Source organism: Equus caballus, chromosome 7 (assembly GCF_041296265.1).
Source record: "Equus caballus isolate H_3958 breed thoroughbred chromosome 7, TB-T2T, whole genome shotgun sequence".
NCBI lineage: Eukaryota > Metazoa > Chordata > Mammalia > Perissodactyla > Equidae > Equus > Equus caballus.
The window spans coordinates 38926179-38944718 of record NC_091690.1 but is presented as its reverse complement, the minus strand read 5'-3'; the positions used below and the strand labels follow the sequence as shown (position 1 = coordinate 38944718).

General features: G+C 43.3%; 2 protein-coding genes across 16 annotated transcripts in view; one reads left to right on the top strand and one right to left on the bottom strand.

Moving 5' to 3' along the window:
* The window catches only part of NFRKB (nuclear factor related to kappaB binding protein), a 39764-nt gene extending 38179 nt beyond the window's left edge, over positions 1–1585 (top strand). For all 10 annotated transcript variants that reach the window (XM_023645131.2, XM_070272960.1, XM_070272958.1 and 7 more), the window contains one exon: positions 60–1585. In XM_023645131.2, the coding sequence (XP_023500899.1) occupies positions 60–185 (126 nt within the window). In that variant the 3' untranslated portion in view covers positions 186–1585. The remainder of the gene's footprint in view (positions 1–59) is intronic.
* Positions 1586–3858: 2273 nt separating this feature from the next.
* The window catches only part of TMEM45B (transmembrane protein 45B), a 33662-nt gene continuing 18980 nt past the window's right edge, over positions 3859–18540 (bottom strand). For all 6 annotated transcript variants that reach the window (XM_070272962.1, XM_001505102.5, XM_070272963.1 and 3 more), the window contains 5 exons: positions 9807–10003; positions 7556–7762; positions 6475–6659; positions 5849–5994; positions 3859–4748 (listed from right to left, as the gene is read on the bottom strand). In XM_070272962.1, the coding sequence (XP_070129063.1) occupies positions 4637–4748; positions 5849–5994; positions 6475–6659; positions 7556–7762; positions 9807–9987 (831 nt within the window). In that variant the 5' untranslated portion in view covers positions 9988–10003 and the 3' untranslated portion in view covers positions 3859–4636. The remainder of the gene's footprint in view (positions 4749–5848; positions 5995–6474; positions 6660–7555; positions 7763–9806; positions 10004–18540) is intronic.

Sequence of the window (18540 nt, the reverse complement as noted above, 5' to 3'; positions counted from 1 at the left end):
TGGCTCTCAGCTGATGAGCCCACTGGCAATCTGCTGACCAGATACTCTCTTTGTAACAGGTGCGCATCCAGACTGTGCCTGCATCCCATCTTCAACAGGGAACAGCTTCTGGTTCCTCCAAAGCAGTGTCTACTGTTGTCGTGACCACAGCTCCATCTCCTAAACAGGCACCGGAACAACAGTGATTCAGAGGGAGAAAGATGGCTTCCACAAAAGCCCAGACCTGCTCTGCCCTTCTGGCTGAAGGGAAGGGAGCAGAGAGGTTGCATCATTTCTCTGAGCTTGTCCGTGTAAGGAAGGCCAGTAGTGGGATGATGGCAACAGTGGCTTGGATTCTGCTGCCACACTCCACAGTGGAGCACACTGAGAAAGGTTCACTCCATAGTTCCAAGGTCTGGTCTATACCGATCCGGGCGAAGCTTCTCTTAGAATCGTGTGAGGTCATAGTTGTGTCACACAAGCCAAAGTTCTCTCCTGAGAGCAAGACACCGAGGGAAGCCTCAGAGTTGAGGGGCAGCTGTTGTAAGCCTTTACAGTCGCAGAGTGTGCAGACAGTGAATAAGCCTCGTTCTGTATATGGATTGTATTTTTTAGCTTCTGGTCGTCTCCATGACTAGTGGTCTGGATAGGAGTTTTTTTAAGTTATTTTTTTAAAGTACCTCTTGTACATCTTTATCAAATAGAAACCTGGGCTTTCACCCGCTAAACTGAGTACTTATTCTTTTGAGCAGAATGAGAGAATAGCAAGATTTTTAGTAAGCTGGTGGCTGACTTGATAACTCCATGGTAATGGAGAGGCTGTAAGATGGGAAAGAAGCATGGGAAGTGAGATGGGTGGGCTCCCTGCAATGGGAGTAGTTTGGTACTCCCTCTTAAAGATGGGGTATCAGGATCATGATTGTGGTCCATATCTTCAGCTGCTGACTTTGTCCTCCTTATCAGGCCTGTTCACACGCAGTTCCAGAGTCAGAGGACAGAGTAGGTGAATGTCAGCAGAGATGCTGCTTTTGCAGCATAAGCTTTATTGCAGTTCAGAGATTATAGGTCCTCCTTTGCTCTAGGGCAAGAGTCAGCAAACCACGGCCCTTGGGCTGCCTACTCGTTTTTGTAAATAAAGTTTTATTGGAACACAACCCACACCCATTTGTTTATGTATTATCTGTGGCTGCTTTCAATTAGAAGGCAGAACTGAGTAGTTGCCCTAGAGACCATATGGCCCTCATGCCTAAAATATTTCTTATGTGGCCCTTTAAGTAAAACTTGCTGATTTCTGCTCTGGAGCAAAGATGGCAAGAAGCGAGTAGGTGTGCCTCCTAGGCAGCACCAACCATAGCAGAGGGCAGCCTGCCTGTCGGGTCATTTAATCTTGGTAATTTCACACATCTCAGCCTCCAACAAGCTGCAGGTGGAGCTCAGAACAATATTTTAAAATGTAATAAGTCATTAAAGCGCTGGGTGTTAACGATATATGCCTCTTTTGTATTGAGCAGGGGTTGGGTGATGGAGCTTTTCTACAGTGACAGGGCTTCCTTATCTCTCTTGAAAGTGTCCAGATTATTAAAAATGTATCTTTAATCCGTGGAAATTTAGTGGTGATCTTTTATGGGGTCTAGGTGAGGAAGTGGAGTTGGAGGGTAAAGAATTGGAATGGCCTAGTTCAGAGGGTGTTGCTGGGTGGAAAGTTGAGTAGGCAAGTTCCAGAGGAGCAGAGAAGGTTAGAGTGGCTTCTTGGTTACGTAGTCATTTTATGGACATCACATTTGATTCTGAAAGCAGTTCTGTAAAGTAGACATTATCGTCCTTGTTTTAACTGTGAGAAAATGTCAGTCTGAGTTGAAGTTGAGAAAACCAGGATGTAAATCCAGTCTTCTGATTCTGAGTTAGGCGCCCTTTCTGCTGCCTTGCTCAGGGTGGGGATGGCTGTGATGTGTCATGGTGAGACTTGGGGATGATTGAGTTAGGAGTGGTAAGCCTGGGTTACAAAGAGCAGAGGTGGACTGGCTGAGGTAAGCCTGAGCTCTTGGTGGGTAGTAGAGGTTGGCACAGAAGTAGGACTGGTGGTGGTGACAGGTGGGGACTGCAGTGAAGGGAAAAGTTGGTCTTTACCTGAGTAAAGGAGAGTGCATCTGTGTTTCCTGAGACTTTGATATTTGCCTGTCATTACTTCCTAGAGTCACATTTCACATGGACAGTCCATGTGACAGTTTCTAAATGAGAGAAGGGGAGAAATTTGAGGGATCCTGTCTCAGGTATTTACTGCTGGTTAAAACAAACCCCTTCTGAATTTACTTAACAAATGATTTCATAAGAGTAGCTCTGGCAGACAGCCCCAACTCTGCACTGCACTTTGATTTACTGAAGTCACCTGACTCCGCCTACCTCCTTAGTTCCTGCAGACATTTATGTCCGAGGAGAACAGGTCTGTTTTGGGATACCAGTGTCTGTTGACTCCCTGGTAGGTGTAGTTTGGTACTTCCTGGCCTGTCAGTGCAGTCGTGTAGAAAGGCAGCCCCCTATTGGAGTTGTTCAAATGACATCGCCAGCATTTGCACCAAATGTTCCACAAACGCAGACCTCAGGGGTCTTGTAGAGATGTGGTAGCTATGGTGGGTGTTTTGGGGGGAACAATTCCAGAAGAACTTGTGGCAGCCATTGAGCCTCTGAACCTCTGGTTCAGAGGTTGGTAAAATTATTCAGACCACATGTCCAAGACTGGATTTGGTGAATAGCGTTGTGATGGGTTTGTACTTTAATACCATATCTAAGAATGTTCATGCCAAGGTCGGTCACTTCCATGAAGGTATCCCAAACCATGCTGTGAAAGGGGCATCAAAATGAATTTTAACATTTGATATCTGATCTGCATACCTCAACCCCCCACTCAGGAGAAAATACCACATTTCCTTAAAAGTATTTTGCCCTCTTTTAAGTCTGACTTTACCGTGAAAGTACAGTTGGAAATAGGTTCCTTCTTCCCACCTCCGGTCCCTAAGGAAAGAGCATGTTTTACATTAATTGCCAATAATAAGTCATCCAGTACTTGATGAATGAACGTTTGGGTTCCTACTCGGCAGGCAAACCAGAGTGGATCATGAAAGGGGACCCACAGGTTCTCTTATAATTAAGTCAGTGTTTTCAGGTAGCTCATTCTTAATCCCTAAGATGTCACTTCAACTCTGAAATGCTGGCCAACCATGCGAGGCTACCTTTCACTTCAGGACAGTGTTTCTTTCACAGAGCACACAGTGCTTCACAGAAATGCTCTTTCCTGCGTTTGTGTGAAGGAGCAGAGGGGAAGAATTGGAAACAAGCTCACTTTTGAGTCCTGCTCAAGACGGGTTTTACGACTTAGTAGGTGTGTGACCTTAGGCTCATCGACTTCTCTGAAGAACCTAACGTACTTACATTAGAGGTGGTTGTGAGAATCAGGTGAGATACAATGCATTTGAGAGTCTGGAAAATGCTATACAAATGGATGATACTGTTCGGTTGATAAGGCCTTTCAAATTTGTCCTAACCGGCTTTTATCAGTTTATAGAACTGAGTTAACTCTGTTATTTGATCTTTCATTGCCTTTGTGCCTCCTCTCCTCTGTGCCTGGAATGTGCTTTTTCTGTGGCGCAGACCCCTCCTTTTTCCTGCCGCCTTGGTCTCTCCTGGTTGTGGCACTTCCCCTTGGTGGCACCAGTCATCCTGTGTGCATCTGCTTGCATATCTCTCCCATTAGACTGTGAAGTCCTTGCAGGACACACGTTTTGTTAATCTTTGCAACCATTTCAGTGCTATTGTAAAGTAGGTGTTTAATAAATATTTGTTGAAAGAAGTTTAAAGAGAAAAAAACAGATTCAGAACCAAGACTAGAGTATCGAGACTTTATATTCCTAGTTCAGGATTCAGATCTTTTGCAGGATTCTTATCATTTGCTCTCAGCTATATTTAAATTCGAGGCCTTCTGTAACCTGACATCTTTCTACCTCATTATGAAGATTTCCTGTCAGCGTCCTCTTACTAGGGTACTTTTGAGAAGTCAGAACATCTGAGTTCCAGCTCTCAGCGGGGCCACTAACTAGCTTCCTGATTAAAAAAAAAAAAGTCACCTTTGACCCAATTTTGTCACTTATCACCAGTGATACTGTTGATTAGTACATTAGTTCAATAACCCTGGAACATTAGGATTAGTTAGGAGATGTTCAACAAGTAATATTTAAAATAACCAAAGCTTGTGAATTATTTTACTCAAACACGTTAGAGTTGTATCTCGAAAATAAAGGCACTGTCATTTGCTTACTTTCTGATAACAAAGTAGCTGCTTTCTTGAGAGAAAAAGAAATACGTTATCAAAAGCAGAAGGTTCAGCTGGATTCATATCCTAGATTTATCCATGAGCCACTTCCTGTTCTGAAGCTTCAGAGTCTCTGAGTTGTCTTCACACTGAGACACAGGTGAAGGCTTGTTTCATTTTTCTTTATGAAGGGCACCACACTGACACGATGAGTCAGTTAGATGAGAGGTGGAAGCTTGAGAGCAGGTGGAAGCAAGCACTGACATGGGGGAGCTGAGCCACACCTTTCAGCACGCTGGCTGCTCATGCTCAAAGGGACGTGTCCACTCCTCATCGATGACTGAGGACCTCCTCTCATTCCTCATCTGAGCCACTCAAGAGGGCCTTCTGGTAGCTGTGATCTGACTTCAGCTTCTGAATCCCAATGATTTCTCCTTCTCCGTGCCTCTTTAACCGAGTCAAATAGCTGTAATAGAGAAACAGTAAGACAAATTAGCTCCCCCTCCCCCTACAATTCCCTTATTCCCTCACCCAAGGATGTTAAGGCAGCTACTGTTTCTTAAAGCATTTTTTAAACATCTCTATCAAATACTGTGATTACTTGTCTACATTTCTGCCTTCTTGGACAGTATTCATTGGTAGGTAAATGGACTCATGACTAATAATATTTAATAGTTAATGTCATAACTGAGATTAAACTTAGGTCTCATGCCTCCCTTACTGTTTCACTGACCAGGCAGCAGAACTAAAAGAAACTATGACCTTGAGTTCCCTTGTGTTTGGTCTGTGTGGAACTCTCCCTGGGGGAATTAGATCTGCTTTGGATAGGGAAATCAGGAACTAGGAAAAAAAAGGGAGCTACAGCAACAACAGAACTAGCAATACCACATGCTCAAAGTCACTCTCGCGCTGTGGTTCAAGACTGGGCTGGGTGACCTTGATCAAGTCCCTCAGTCTTTTGAAGCCTTGGTTTCCCCATCTGTAACATGTTAGATTATGTACTTCATAAAGTGATGACGATTAAATGGGGTAGCACACTTTAAGTGCTTACCACAGTAAGTGCACAGGAAGTACTGTCACGTGATAGTAAGTGCATAGCTGTCACAGTAACCTCTGAGGAGCACTTTAGAGAACACTGGCAGCTATGGTATCTGAATCTGATTGTCAGAGCTCTCCAGGAAGCAGTAAGGGCAAATCCAGGCATTAGTTGATGAGCTGAGAACGAACCAGGGACAGGTAGGTTTTGTAATCCAGCATCGATGCCTGATTCAGAGTTTTTCCTAACGTACCACAGGCTTAAAATCTGTCAGAACTGCATTTGAAACCCGGGTCTATCAGGTTACTGTGACCAGAGAAGTCCTTGAACTTCTCAAAAACTCATCACCATTTGCAGGTGTAGAGTACCTTGCACAGAACTTAGCATATAGTTGGCACTCTTTAAGTGGTGGAAGTTAGCACTAGTTATGAAGAGTGGGTCACTGTAAATAAAAATGGTGCAGTATAATTTCGGGAGCAGGGGTTGGTTAGGAGGAAAACCTTGATAAAAGTCTCTTCTCTTGGACATACCAGGAAACAAGACAGTAGCTGATGGCCACGATGCAGAGGGCAACCAAGTAATGCCAGCAGAAGCACATGGTGATGAACATGATGTTTGAATGATCGTTCTGGTCCCATTCGGGTGTTCCAAAAGGTGGAAACAGTACAAACCCAATCTGGTGGATTATAGAGAGAAGTTGGCCTTGTCATTAGTTGGTCCTGAGTAGCCATCTAGCCTGCTTCCTATACATACAGTCCCCCCACCTCACATTTCCCACACCTCCATTAGCACAGAAAGGCCTTGATGACAGAAAAGTTGTTCTAAGTTAATTCTGGTTTTAGGGTAGCCTTATTTAAAACAAAATTTCAGGGACCACACTTGAAGTGAACAGTTGAGCAAGAGGAACCTGTAAATGGTATCAGTACCTCCACTGGGGAGGGCAGATAGGGAAACATTTAATCTGCTTGCTGTGTGCTCCATAGATAATGCTCGTTAATGCAGCAGCAGGAGATTAGTGGATAAAATTACACAGGTCAGGGGTGGGCATCTAACGCATTCACGCGGTACGTTAGTGCTGTATCTTCAAGACTTCTCTTGACACTCTTGGGGGCTCCTGAATCCATTCAACGTGAGGAGCATTGTTTTGGATAATTACCTGCCAGAACCAGGTGCCCTGAAGAAGAACAAGGCTGGTTCGGAAAAGTTCCAGCACAATATTGTCCCGAAGGATCACCTCTAAGAAGATGCTGAGAGCCCCTCCAAACACAGCACACAGCAGGAGTGAGTGGATGTGCTGGTCCAGTGGTGGCCGGTTATGAACGTGGTAGTAGAAGAGAAAACCTGCTCCAAAGCGAATTACAGCCATCAGAGATTTGCTTGTTTCTACTTCAGAGGATTAATTCTGGACCTTTTCCTTTATTAGAATTTCCTTCTGCACCTGTCTCAAAGCTAGATTCTTCAGCACTTAGGAAGTCAGTTTATGTAACATTACAGGGCAACAAACAGATGCAGATTAAGTTTACTTCATGTGTGCTGTGGGTATAAACATTAAAGGATGCATCTTCCTAAATCTTTACCGAACTCATGGTGGGTTCAGTGCAGGATGGGTAGGTGAAACGTAGCTGATTTGTGACACATTGTGTGTGTGTATACTTGAAATTCAGTTTTGCCTTCAACCTTTTTTCAGCTCTTCCTGAGGTACAGAAGTAAGTGAGGTTGTTGGATTACAAAATGCTTTTTCATTACCCCAGTTAATGTGAATTTTATTGGGAGATCTGTCCTAGCTGCAGGGTGGATCTTCTGAGATTTGTGGAGTCCAGACAACAACGCTCCGGGGTGGGGAGTGGAGTGCAGAGTTTCTCTTAGCTGACCAAAGGGAGTTACCCTCCCGCATGATGGCATTCAGCCAGTCTTCAGACAGTTCTTGTATGTTTCCACGTGCACAGCCTCATGGAAAAGTACAAGTGTGGAGGGGGCTGGGGTGGTAGTAGGAGGGCAGGGTGAGTGTGTGCGCTACTAGCCTGAGGCTTTGGCTAAAAGCCTCAAGCTCCATGTGCTGCCTTATGGAATATGTCATCTGTACCATCCAGAGCATAGGACCAAGTCCTATTTAGGTTTTGAAGTTCAGGGATTTGGATTTTCTGGGTAAGGTTATTATCTTTGCAGTGGTTCTCGTCCCTCATAAACACAACTTGTCAGTCTCTGCATCCTCTTCTCTATCCTTACCACTCAGTTACCTTCAGTGAATGCTGCCACAGCCAGAACCAGTCTGTCCACCCCCAGGGGAATGTGGGCGATGAGACAGGTGAGTATATCGGTGATTCCTGAGACTGCGAAGAACAGATACATGGTACAGTGCTGCCAGTTCATTAGCTTGACCCAGTGGTTTTCATTGTACAGGTGGAGGTGGGGCCCATCCGGAACAAACTGCTCTGCCAGGATCCCTGCAGGGAAATGAGAGTGGAAATTGAGGAGGGACGAGCAGCTCCAAGACAAACAGGAGACAGTAAAAAAAAAACCCCAAGTCATAAGTGAGTGGAGATGTGGGTGAAGGTGGTCTCCGGTTCAGTGGACCTACTTTGCTGCCTCAGATGCAGCTATGTCAGTATAAAATAAGCTATTTGCTGAGGAACCTGTGTAGACATCTTGCCTTTGTTGGTCTTTTGTGGGGGAGGAGAAACAATACCAATGCCGTCACACAGGTCCCCAGGAAATCTGTCCAGTAGCTGAGATGAAAGCATTAAGTGAGGGTGGCTGATACGTGAATCTCTGCGCTCGCTCTGGCAAGTGAGCAGTGAAAGAAATCCCGGAAAGAAACAATTAGGTTGAAAATAATAGAATCCAAGCAGAGATACGCTGGTGGGGAAGACACTTGTGCATGCCTAAGCAGCCCAGGTGTGTTTCTGTCCGGGCGGACTTCAAGTGAGTGCTTTTCCTAGGCATGAGCGAGCTAAGTGAGCTGTGGGGCCTTGTCATAGCTTCAGGTCTCTGTTCTCAACACTGGGGAGCATGGTAAGGCCCCATCACCTTGGTGTTTCTGGCCCTCCTGTATCTCAGGAGAGGGAAGCTTTAGAGATTGGGGCCAGAAGACTGAAGCTGTGCCACAGTGCAGCTTTCAGTTCTTATCCCCTCTTCTTTTATCCATTTTGGAAGGCAAAAGATGTGCCTTTTGCCTGGTACCTGAAATGTTCTTGGGGCCTAGAATTAGCCCTCCGTGACAACATTCTGGACCCTGTTCCTCAAACATTTTTTTCTCACACTGGCCCCTTTCAGAATTTATGTGTAAAGGACCAAGGAGTTGGTGAAAACAACTCAGGAAGAAGTCCCAGTGACACTAGAATGGAAGCCCTGTGAGAGCAGAGACTGTTTGGTTCCCCTTTTTTATCCACAAAACCAAGGACGTGAGTTCCCAGCACGTGTAGGAGCTCAAGAGATAATTGTTGAACGAGTTATTTTCACCCAGCAAAGAGGCCAAATATAATTTTTCTAGCTTTATTTAGGCAAAGTTGAGGTTGTCCTTACCATTTAAGCCATATGCCCCATCACTTCTCAGCTTCAGAAAGATGAGAAAGCCTTTGGGAAGCCTGAATGACTGGTGAATGGGAAAATTCAGCTGGACTGGAAAAACAAAGCTATGTACCTTGGCGTACTCCAAGAGAAGCCAGTGTTATTCAGTTCCTCCCAATTGTTGAGAAACCGGAGGCCTAAGATGTGACAAGTGGCAGAATGCAATTGCAGAGTAAGATCCCTCATTACTCATGTGATGGACTGATCCTGAGGATGAATACTTTCTATTATTGGCCTTGCTCATTCCTTGAGGGCCACCAGTGGTGGAATGGATGGCAGGTAACAGTGGAAGTTGGTGGACTTTACTGGAAGGGGACACAGTAAAGGAAAATCCCTTCAAGTAGCCCTCTGTTGGCTTTTTTCAATCTCTTCTACTGCCTATCTTATTGGCCGCCTAGCATGAACTCCCCCTCTCTGTATTTGCTTGAGATTTGGGGATGGAGGTTATACCAAAGAGTTGGGTGTTAACTAACTCTTGAGATTCTAATGGAGAGACAATTGGAGGAAAAAAGATGACTTTTCTAAAGTTGAACCATTTAGTACTTTCTCATAACTCATGTACATGAGCTTATTTTACTCTCTTAATTTGTTCTTTTTTTTTCCTTCCTATTTTATGTTTCTCGTAAAGTATGTCTTCTCTTCCTACAACTTAGACCTGTGTCCTTTTAGGGCAAAGAATATAGTTTATTTGGTAGTTTTCATAGCGTTCTGTGGTGTAACAACTATGGTGCTGTTAACTGTTAATGTTAGAAAGCTTGGTACACAATAGATATTACGATAAAATATCTAGTGACCAACTGGAAACCCTCTTCTGTTATCTCTGCCAATGGAAACATCCATTTCACAGGGTCCAGCAAATGGGCTAAAAGTTCTGGGTGTGATGGGGAGATCCTCTGGACCTGATGACACCCACATTCTTACCGATGACTGAAAACAAAGTTCTGATCGCAGCTTCAGTGATTTCGAGACGCTGATAATGACGAATCAGTTGGCTGCTTTTCCCCTTTTGGTGAAAGTACTTCAGTGGGTACTTCACTGACCACCATAGCCCCACTATTAAGAAGAAACTCCCTGGGAGAGCGTGGCCCTTGAAGTTTGCCATCAGGGTTCTGGGACACCTGAAAAATTAGGGGACAGCTGTGAGGTGGCTGAATGAAGAAAACATAAATGGGTATTTTGACAAGAAACAATATGTGACTGAGGATTCCAAATCGTAAGCCATATTAAGAAGGATCCACTTGTAACCCTTTATGTTACATCACTGAAGTCTTGTCAGCTGAGTGAGTTACATGCCAAGAGAATACCACTGGCCCTGAGGCTTTAAAAACACGGTTAAAATAAAAGGGGGGAAGAAGGGAGGATAGGTAAATATTTACTGATCTCAGGGTAGAAAAGCCTTCCTAAACATAATCATAAACAAGGGAACTAGGAAAGAAAAATAGTCACCTATGTCAGCATTTTATATATCAACATCAGAAGGCCAACAACAAATCTGGAATGTTTGTAGCAGCTGTGATGGATGGCTATTCCATTTGAGAGCCTTTACAGATTAATAAGAAAAAGACCGTAGAAGAACGGGCAGGAGAAAAATAGCTGACGGCGATCTAGAAAATCCCACCTAGGAACATGAAGTGCCGGGGATCTGCACAGCCTATTCCAGCCCTGGTCACCAGGGAGTCCTGTCCCCCCGTGACTGGCTACGCTGTCGGGGCTCTTTCACATCTGACGCCTTTACTGGGGGTTTCCATCCTTCATTAAGAACTTCCACAAGCTTTTCAAAGAAGTTTATAGTTTAAAAAAGTCAAATAGCATTTAAAAGGCTTAGAATGAAAAGCAGCGGCCCCATGCCCGTCCCTCTCCTCCCTGCTGGTGAGCCCACCTCAGACTCTTCCCACTGTTTCTTCTGGCGTTTCCCTCCATACTTGTAGTTGATTTGTGCGTGCTGCCATTCGTTAATTTATCGTTGTTAGGCGTTACCTACCAGCTTCCTGGAGCACTCGTACGCCCTCTCCCTCCTCTTCACCCCTGCATTTTCACAGTAGTTACCTTAATCGCATTTGTTTAAATCATTCCTTTCACTATTACAGCTCTGTAGATCCAAAGTCCTCCCCAGGGCTCACAAGCCCTCCCTGATCCCGGGCTCTTGGATCTCTCCTCCCCTCCACCCCTGCAACACAGGGTCCCTTCTCTTGCTTGAAACAAGTGCAACCCACCCCTGCCTCGGAGCCTTCCTGTCTGTTCTTTTTAGAAGTTTTCCCACAGAGAGCCAGGAGTTCTCTGCTTCACTTTATTCAAGTCTCTGTTCAAATGTGACTTTATTCCCTACTTTACGTAAAATAACAGGCATGTCCCACTTTCCAAGCCACGTATACTTCTAAATTTTCTTCAAAGCTAAAATAACGATCTGATATTACGTACTGATTCTTTTTTTCAGCATCTGTGTCCATCCAGTAGAATGTAAACTCTGCGGAAGTGGGGATTTGGTCTGTTTCACTGCAGTTAGCCCCGTGCTTACACGGGGCCTGACCCATTCTCCACAGAGCCCAGGATTTTCCATCCCTAGTCACCACCCTGAGTTGAGTCTGTTTCCCTTTGTAGCAAAGCTGCTTGTTTTCATGGCCAACACCACTTAACAGTCATTGACTGAGTGAGGGGGAAAATGAGAACAACCCCAGGCAAAAAGCCACCATCTCCCACTATTCTTACCTGAAGATCTAGTAGTTTTTGAAGAATAAAAGCTTCTGTCGCGAGTCTAGCTGAGCTACCACAGTCTTGCTCCCTCCACATCCATTTTGTGTGGCCAAGCAGCCTGGGAGCATGCCCTAGGGAACGGCTGCAGAGTCACAAGTAGATGGAAGTTCCTGACTCCCCAAATGCCCTTGAGATAAACAGATCCCCACCTCCCAGAGCCTTCTTGCGCACCCCTTGGATAAGAGCCCCGAGAGGCTTACCAAAATCCTGTTCTTTTTAGTTTGAATTGACCAATCCAGCCTTAGCCTGGGAACTCTAAAGCACTCCACCTGCAGACTGGAATAACGGTGTGTGGCCCAGGTCCTCCACACCCTGCCCGCACCCTGCCCTGGCTTCCCCACGTGGCCCCGGAGGTGTGCCGTGCCCCCCTCCAGGACCTGGGAGTGATGAGATTCTCTGCTTCAATTCCCTAGTAGTCTGCTGTTGAACCGAGACTCTCCACCAAGCACCCCAGACTCTGCTCCACAAACCTGAATTTAACAAAGTCACAGCAGCTTCTCCATTTGTCACCTGACTTTGGTCAATCTCCAGTTCTCTGAAATGGTTGGTTTTGACAGTTTTTTCTAATTTTAAAATTTCTAATTTTGCACTACTTACTTTGTTTTTGTTTTTCATTTTGGTTTTTGCAGGAGGGAACTGCTTATCTCTTCATGTTGCCATAACTGGAAGGCACTCTTCTCATTCTTTTCTAACCCTCTATTGATCAACATAAAAAAAAAATCTCCATTTTCCTTTACTGTTGAACACAGGTCCCTTTCAAGATCAAGCTTGCCATACTCCTCTGTTTTCCTAGCCAGAAGTCCAGGAAAACCAGCTTTGCAAATCCTTCCTGCCCTTCCTCATTTTTCTGAGAAGCAGCACCCTAAATAAAGGCAGAGTCCTTGTCTGCCTGTCGTCCATACCAATTTGTCAAGCCCCACCCTCTCCTTTTACCTGGTTTAAAATCCACACCAGGAGATAGTAGGGCTTGTAGCATCGTGTCTGTAGAAGCTACCTGAAATTTATTTGTGCTACTTGGAGGACTAATTACCTTTATTTCATAGAGCAGAGGAGCAGGGCAGGTAGATTTCTTCCATTAACAAATTAATAGATTAGTTAATTAGCTTAGTTATGTTATAGAACATGTTATATAGGATGGGTCAGTTTTAAGAAGGAGGAACAAGGCAATAACTTCAAATAGAACAATAAAAATTTAGAGCGAGTCACATGAATTTTTGGGTTCCCCAATGCACATAAAAGTTATGTGTACACTATACTGTGTCTGTTAAGTGTGAAATAACATTATGTCTAAACAAACAATGTACATACCTTAATTAAAAAATGCTTTATTGCTAAAAAATGCTAACCATCATCTGAGCCTTCAGTGAGACTAATATTTTTGCTGGCGAAGGGTCTTGCCTCCATGTTGATGGCTGCTGACTGATCAGGGTGGTGGTTGCTGAAGGCTGGCGTGGCTGTGGCAACTTCTTAAAATAAGACAAGAATGAAGTTTGCCACATCAATTGACTCTTCCTTTCATGAAAATTTCTCTGTAGCATGTGATGCTCTTTGTTAGGATTTTATCCACAGTAGAACTTACTTCAAAATTGGAGTCAACAGTCTCAAACTCTGCTGCTGCTTTATCAACTGAGTTTATGTAAATTCTAAATCCTTTGGTCTCATTTCAACAATGTTCACAGCATCTTCACCAGGAGTAGATGCCATCTCAAGAAAGCACTTTCTTTGCACTTCCATAAGAAGCAACTCCTCATTTGTTAGTTTTATCATGAGATTACAACAATTGGGTCACATCTTCAGGCTCTCCTTCTAATTCTAGTTCTCTTGCTGTTTTCACCACATCTGCAGTAACTTCTTCCACTGAAGTTTTGAACCCCTCAAAGTCATCCATGAGGGTTGGAATCCAGTTCTTCCAAATTCCTGTTAATGTTGATATTTGACCTCTTCCCATGAATCATGAATGTTCTTAATGGCATCTAGAATGGTGAATACTTTCCATAACCTTTTCAATTTACTTTGCCAAGATCCATCAGAGGAATCACAATCTACGGCAGGTATAGCCTTACAAAATGTATTTCTTAAATAATAAGACTTGAAAGTCAAAATTACTACTTGATCCTTGGGCTGCAGAATGGATGATGTGTTAGCAGGCCTGAAAACAACATTAGTCTTGTTGCACATCTCTATCAGAGCTCTTGGGCGCATTGTCAGTGAGCAGTAGGTCTCAACAGTAGGCTTAAAATATTTAGTAAACCATATTGTAAACACATGCAATCCACACTTTATTGTTCCATTTATAGAGCACAGGCAGAGTACATTTAGCATAATTCTTGTTTGTTTGTTTTTAGATTGGCCCTGAGCTAACATCTGTTGCCAATCTTATTTTTTCCTCCTTCTCCCCAAAGCCCCCCAGTACATAGTTGTATATTCTAGTTGTAGGTTGTTCTAGTTCTGCCAGGTGGGACACCACCTCAGCATGGCTTGATGAGCGGTGCTAGGTCTGTGCCCAGGATCTGAACTGGCAAAGCCCTGGGCTGCTGAAGCGGAGAGCGTGAACCTGACCACTAGGCCATGGGGCTGGCTGTGAGCATAATTCTTAAGGGCCCTAGGATTTTTTGAATGGTAAATGAGCACTGGCTTCAACTTAAAGTCACAGCATTAGCTCCTAACAAGAGTCAGCCTGTCCTTTGAAGCTTTGAAGCCAGGCACTGATTCTCCTCTCTAGCCATGAAAGTCCTAGATGGCATCTTCTTCCAAAATAAGGCTGTTCCATCTACACTGAGAATCTGTTGTTTAGTGGAGCCACCTTCATCGATTATCTTAGCTAGATCTTCTGGATAACTTGCTGCAGCTTCCACATCTGCACTTGCTGCTTCCCCTTGCATTTCTATGTTAGGGAGACGGCCTCTTTCCTTAAACGTCGTGAACCAACCTCTGCTGGCTTCAGACTTTTCTTCTGCAGCTTCCTCACCTCCCTCAGCCTTCGCAGAACTGAAGACAGTTAGGGCCTTGCTCTGGATTAGGCTTTGGCTGGTTTGATCTTCCATCCAGACCACTAAAATTTGCTCCACATCAGCAATAAGGCTGTTTCACTTTCTTGTCATTCAGGTGTTCACTGGAGTAGCACTTTTAATTTCCTTCAAGAACTTTTCCTTTGCATTCACAGCTTGGCTAACTGGTTGGCATAAGAGGCCTAGCTTACAGTCCATCTCAGCTTTTGACATGCTTTCCTCACTAAGTTTACTCATTTCTAGCTTTTGACAAAGTGAGGCATGTGACTCTTCCTTTCACTTGAACACTTAGAGGCCACTGTAGGGATATTAATTGGCCTAATTTCAATATTGTTGCGTCTCAGGGATAGGAAAGCCCAAGCAGAGGGAGAGAGACGAGAGAACAGCCCGTCAGTGAAGCAGTCAGAACGCACACAACATTTATTGATTAAGTTCTCCATCTTGTATGGGCCTCACTGTGGCACCTCACCAAACAATTACAATAGAACATCAAAGATCACTGATCACAGATCACCGTAACAAATATATAATAATGAAAAATTTTGAAATACTACAAAAATTACCAAAATGTGACACAGAGAAACAAAGTGAGCTAATGCTGTTGGAAAAATGGTACCAACAGACTTGCTCGATGCCGGGTTGCCACAAACCTTCAATGTGTAAAAAATACAATATCTGAGAAGTGCAATAAAGCGAAGCACAATAAAAGCCTGTGTATGCACTGAGTTGTGCGACTGTCACCATGGTCAATTTTAGAACATTTTCATCACCCACAAAAGAAATCCCCTTACCCATTAAACACTCTCCATGTCCCCTAATCTTCTCCCACCCTGCCCCCCACAGCTATAGGCAACCACTAATCTACTTCATATCTCGATAGATTTGTCTATTCTGGGCATTTCACATAATTGAATCATATGATCTATGGTCTTTTGTGACTGGCTTCTTTATTCTGGCATAATGTTTTCAAGGTTCATCCATGTAGCATGCATCACTACTTACTCCTTTTTATGGCTGAATATTTCGTTGTGTGGACATACATTTATTGGCTTGCCAGGGCTGCTGTAACAAAGCACCCCATTCTAGGAGGCCTAAACAACAGACGTTTATTTTTCTCACAGTTCTGGAAGCTAGAAGTCTGAGATCTGGTGTTAGCAGGATTAGTTTCTCCTGAGGCCTCACTCCTTGGCTTGAAGATGGCTGTCTTCTCCCTGTGTCTTCACATCGTCTTCCCTCTGTGTGTGTGTGTCCTCCTCTTATAAGGACACCATCAGATTAGATTAGAACCTTCCCTAATAACCTAATTTAATTACCTCTTTAAAGGCCATATCTTCAAATACAGTCATATTCTGAGGTATTGGAGGTTAGGACTTCAACATAGGAATTTCGGGGAGGGGGGCATAATTCCACCCATAACACCACATTTTATTTATCCATTCATCAATTAATTGACATTTCCATATACTTTTATAGAGTTAATTACTAAATCACTACAGAAGACAACCGTCAAGAGTATCAAAAAAGATACTTGGAAGGTTTCAACAACTTCACTAAGTATTCCTACTTTTTATTCCTGGGACAGTTCTCCCTAATGAATCTGAAAGCCACCCTCAGATGGCTCTAGACTTTCAGTGCTTTCTTGCTATTTCTCTTTCATGTCTTCTTTTAATAAGAGTCTTATTGACATATAATTCACATACCATAACATTTACTCCTTTAAAGTTTACTTTTCTTTGGTTTCTGGTATATTCATAGTTGTGCAGCCATTATGTTTTGTTTATTTGTTCATGGACAAATATTTGAGTGGTTACAAATAGTGATGCTACGAACATTTGTGTACATATTTTTGTATGTATCTATGTTTTCATTTCTCTTGGGCATATACTTAGTAGTGGAATTGATTGGTCATATGTAACTCTATGTTTAACATTTGAGGAAACACCAGACTGTTTTCCAAAGTGCTTGAACCATTTTACAATCTCACCAGCAATGTATGAGGGTTCCAATTTCTCCACATCCTTGCCAACACTCATGTCCATCTTTTTTATTTTAGCCATCCTAGTGGGTGTGAACTGTATCTCATTGTTTTGTTTCCTTTTGCTTTCCTAGTGATTAGTGATGTGGAGCATATTTTCACGTGCTTCTTGGGCATTTGTTTATCTTCCTTGGAGAAATCCCTGTTCAGATCCATTGCTCATTTTAAATTAGGTATTTGTCTTTTTATTGTTGAGTTGTAAGAATTCTTTAGATATCATAGGTACAAGTCCTGTATTAGATATATGATTTGCAAATATTTTCTCCTTTTCTGTGGGTTGCTTTTTACTTTCTTGATTGTGGCCTTTGAAGCACAGAAGCTTTACATTTTGATGAAGTCCAGTTTATCTATTTTTTCTTCTGTTGTTTGTGCTTTCAGTGTCATATCTAAGAAACCACTGCTTAACTCAAGGTCATGAAGATTCACTCCTATGTCTTCTTCTAAGATTTTTACACTTTTAACTCTTATATTTATGTCTATAATCCATTTTGATTAACTTTTATATATGGTGTAAGGTAGGGATCCAACTTCATTCTTTTGCATATCAAGTTGTCCCAGCCATTTGTTGAAAAGATTCTTCCTTCCCCCATTGAATTGTCTTGGTGCCCTTCAACTCTTGAAAATGGATTTCATCAATCCCCAAAGAAGGGCCTTGCCTATAATAAGGTCAAACTGTGGTGAAGGAGGAGTAATTCAACTATTATGACATATGTATTAAATATTTTAATAGAGTGTACAGTGTTATGACAAGGGAAGACTCTGATTCAGCCTGGTGGAGATAGGAGAAAGATTATAGAGGGAAGTGTCACTAAAGCATCCTTGAAAAACAAGTAAACCTAGGTGAGGTGGGTGGAGTTCGAGGCAGAGCAATTAGCAAATGCAAAGTCTAAGAGGCAGTTGCAGCCAATCATCCACATGGTTGGAGCTGAGCTACAGAATGTTTCTTACTCTCCTTTCCCTGCCAATCCCACCTTGGTTTTTGTTTTTGTTTTTTTTAAAGATTGGCACCTTGAGCTAACAACTGTTGCCAGTCTTCCATTTATTTATTTATTTATTTTCTTCTCCCCAAAGCCCCCCAGTACATAGTTGTATATTCTAGTTGTGAGTGCTATGTGGGACGCAGCCTCAGCATGGCCTGATGAGCCAGCACCATGTCTGCACCCAGGATCTGAACCGGTGAAGCCTTGGGCCGCCGAAGCAGAGTGCATGAACTTAACTACTCGGCCATGAGGCCAGCCCCCATTCCCACCTTCTTTACCAAGAAAGACCATATGTCATTCTCTTCATGAGTGGAATGCATTAAACCTTGACACTGTCTTAGATTGGTAATGAACAAAACAATACTCTTAAAAGTCAAATCAACCAGACACTGTGGTCCTATCTACCCAGCAGTGTCTGGGAAAGAATATAAACCATCTCACAAATGGGCCTGAGGAAGGCTGAGTTAGAGAAGATGTCAGTCAGGTTTTATATTAGTTTGAATGCATTCTATTTTGTAGATTTCCCTAAAGGAAACTGGGTTTCTAAACTTTCCTTTAAGGGGAAATATAGTCACAGATTAGAACATGAACTATGGAATGTCAGACCTAAGTTCAATCCTGGTTTTGCCACTTCTACTGGTAAGACCCTGGGCAAGTGCCCTGACCCCTCTGCAGCTCAGTACTCCTCCTTCTAAAACAGGAGGGTGAGCACCTGCCTCGGAGGGATCTTGTGAGGGTCAATGGACAACGTCTAGCAGCTAACTAGAGTCAGTGTTCAGTTAATGTTAGTTTCCTCTCTTCTCTGGTGCTGTTATACCTATTTCCACAATTAATGGGGGAGAAACCTGGGCTTCTCTCTTGGGAAAAGTATAATTATTGAA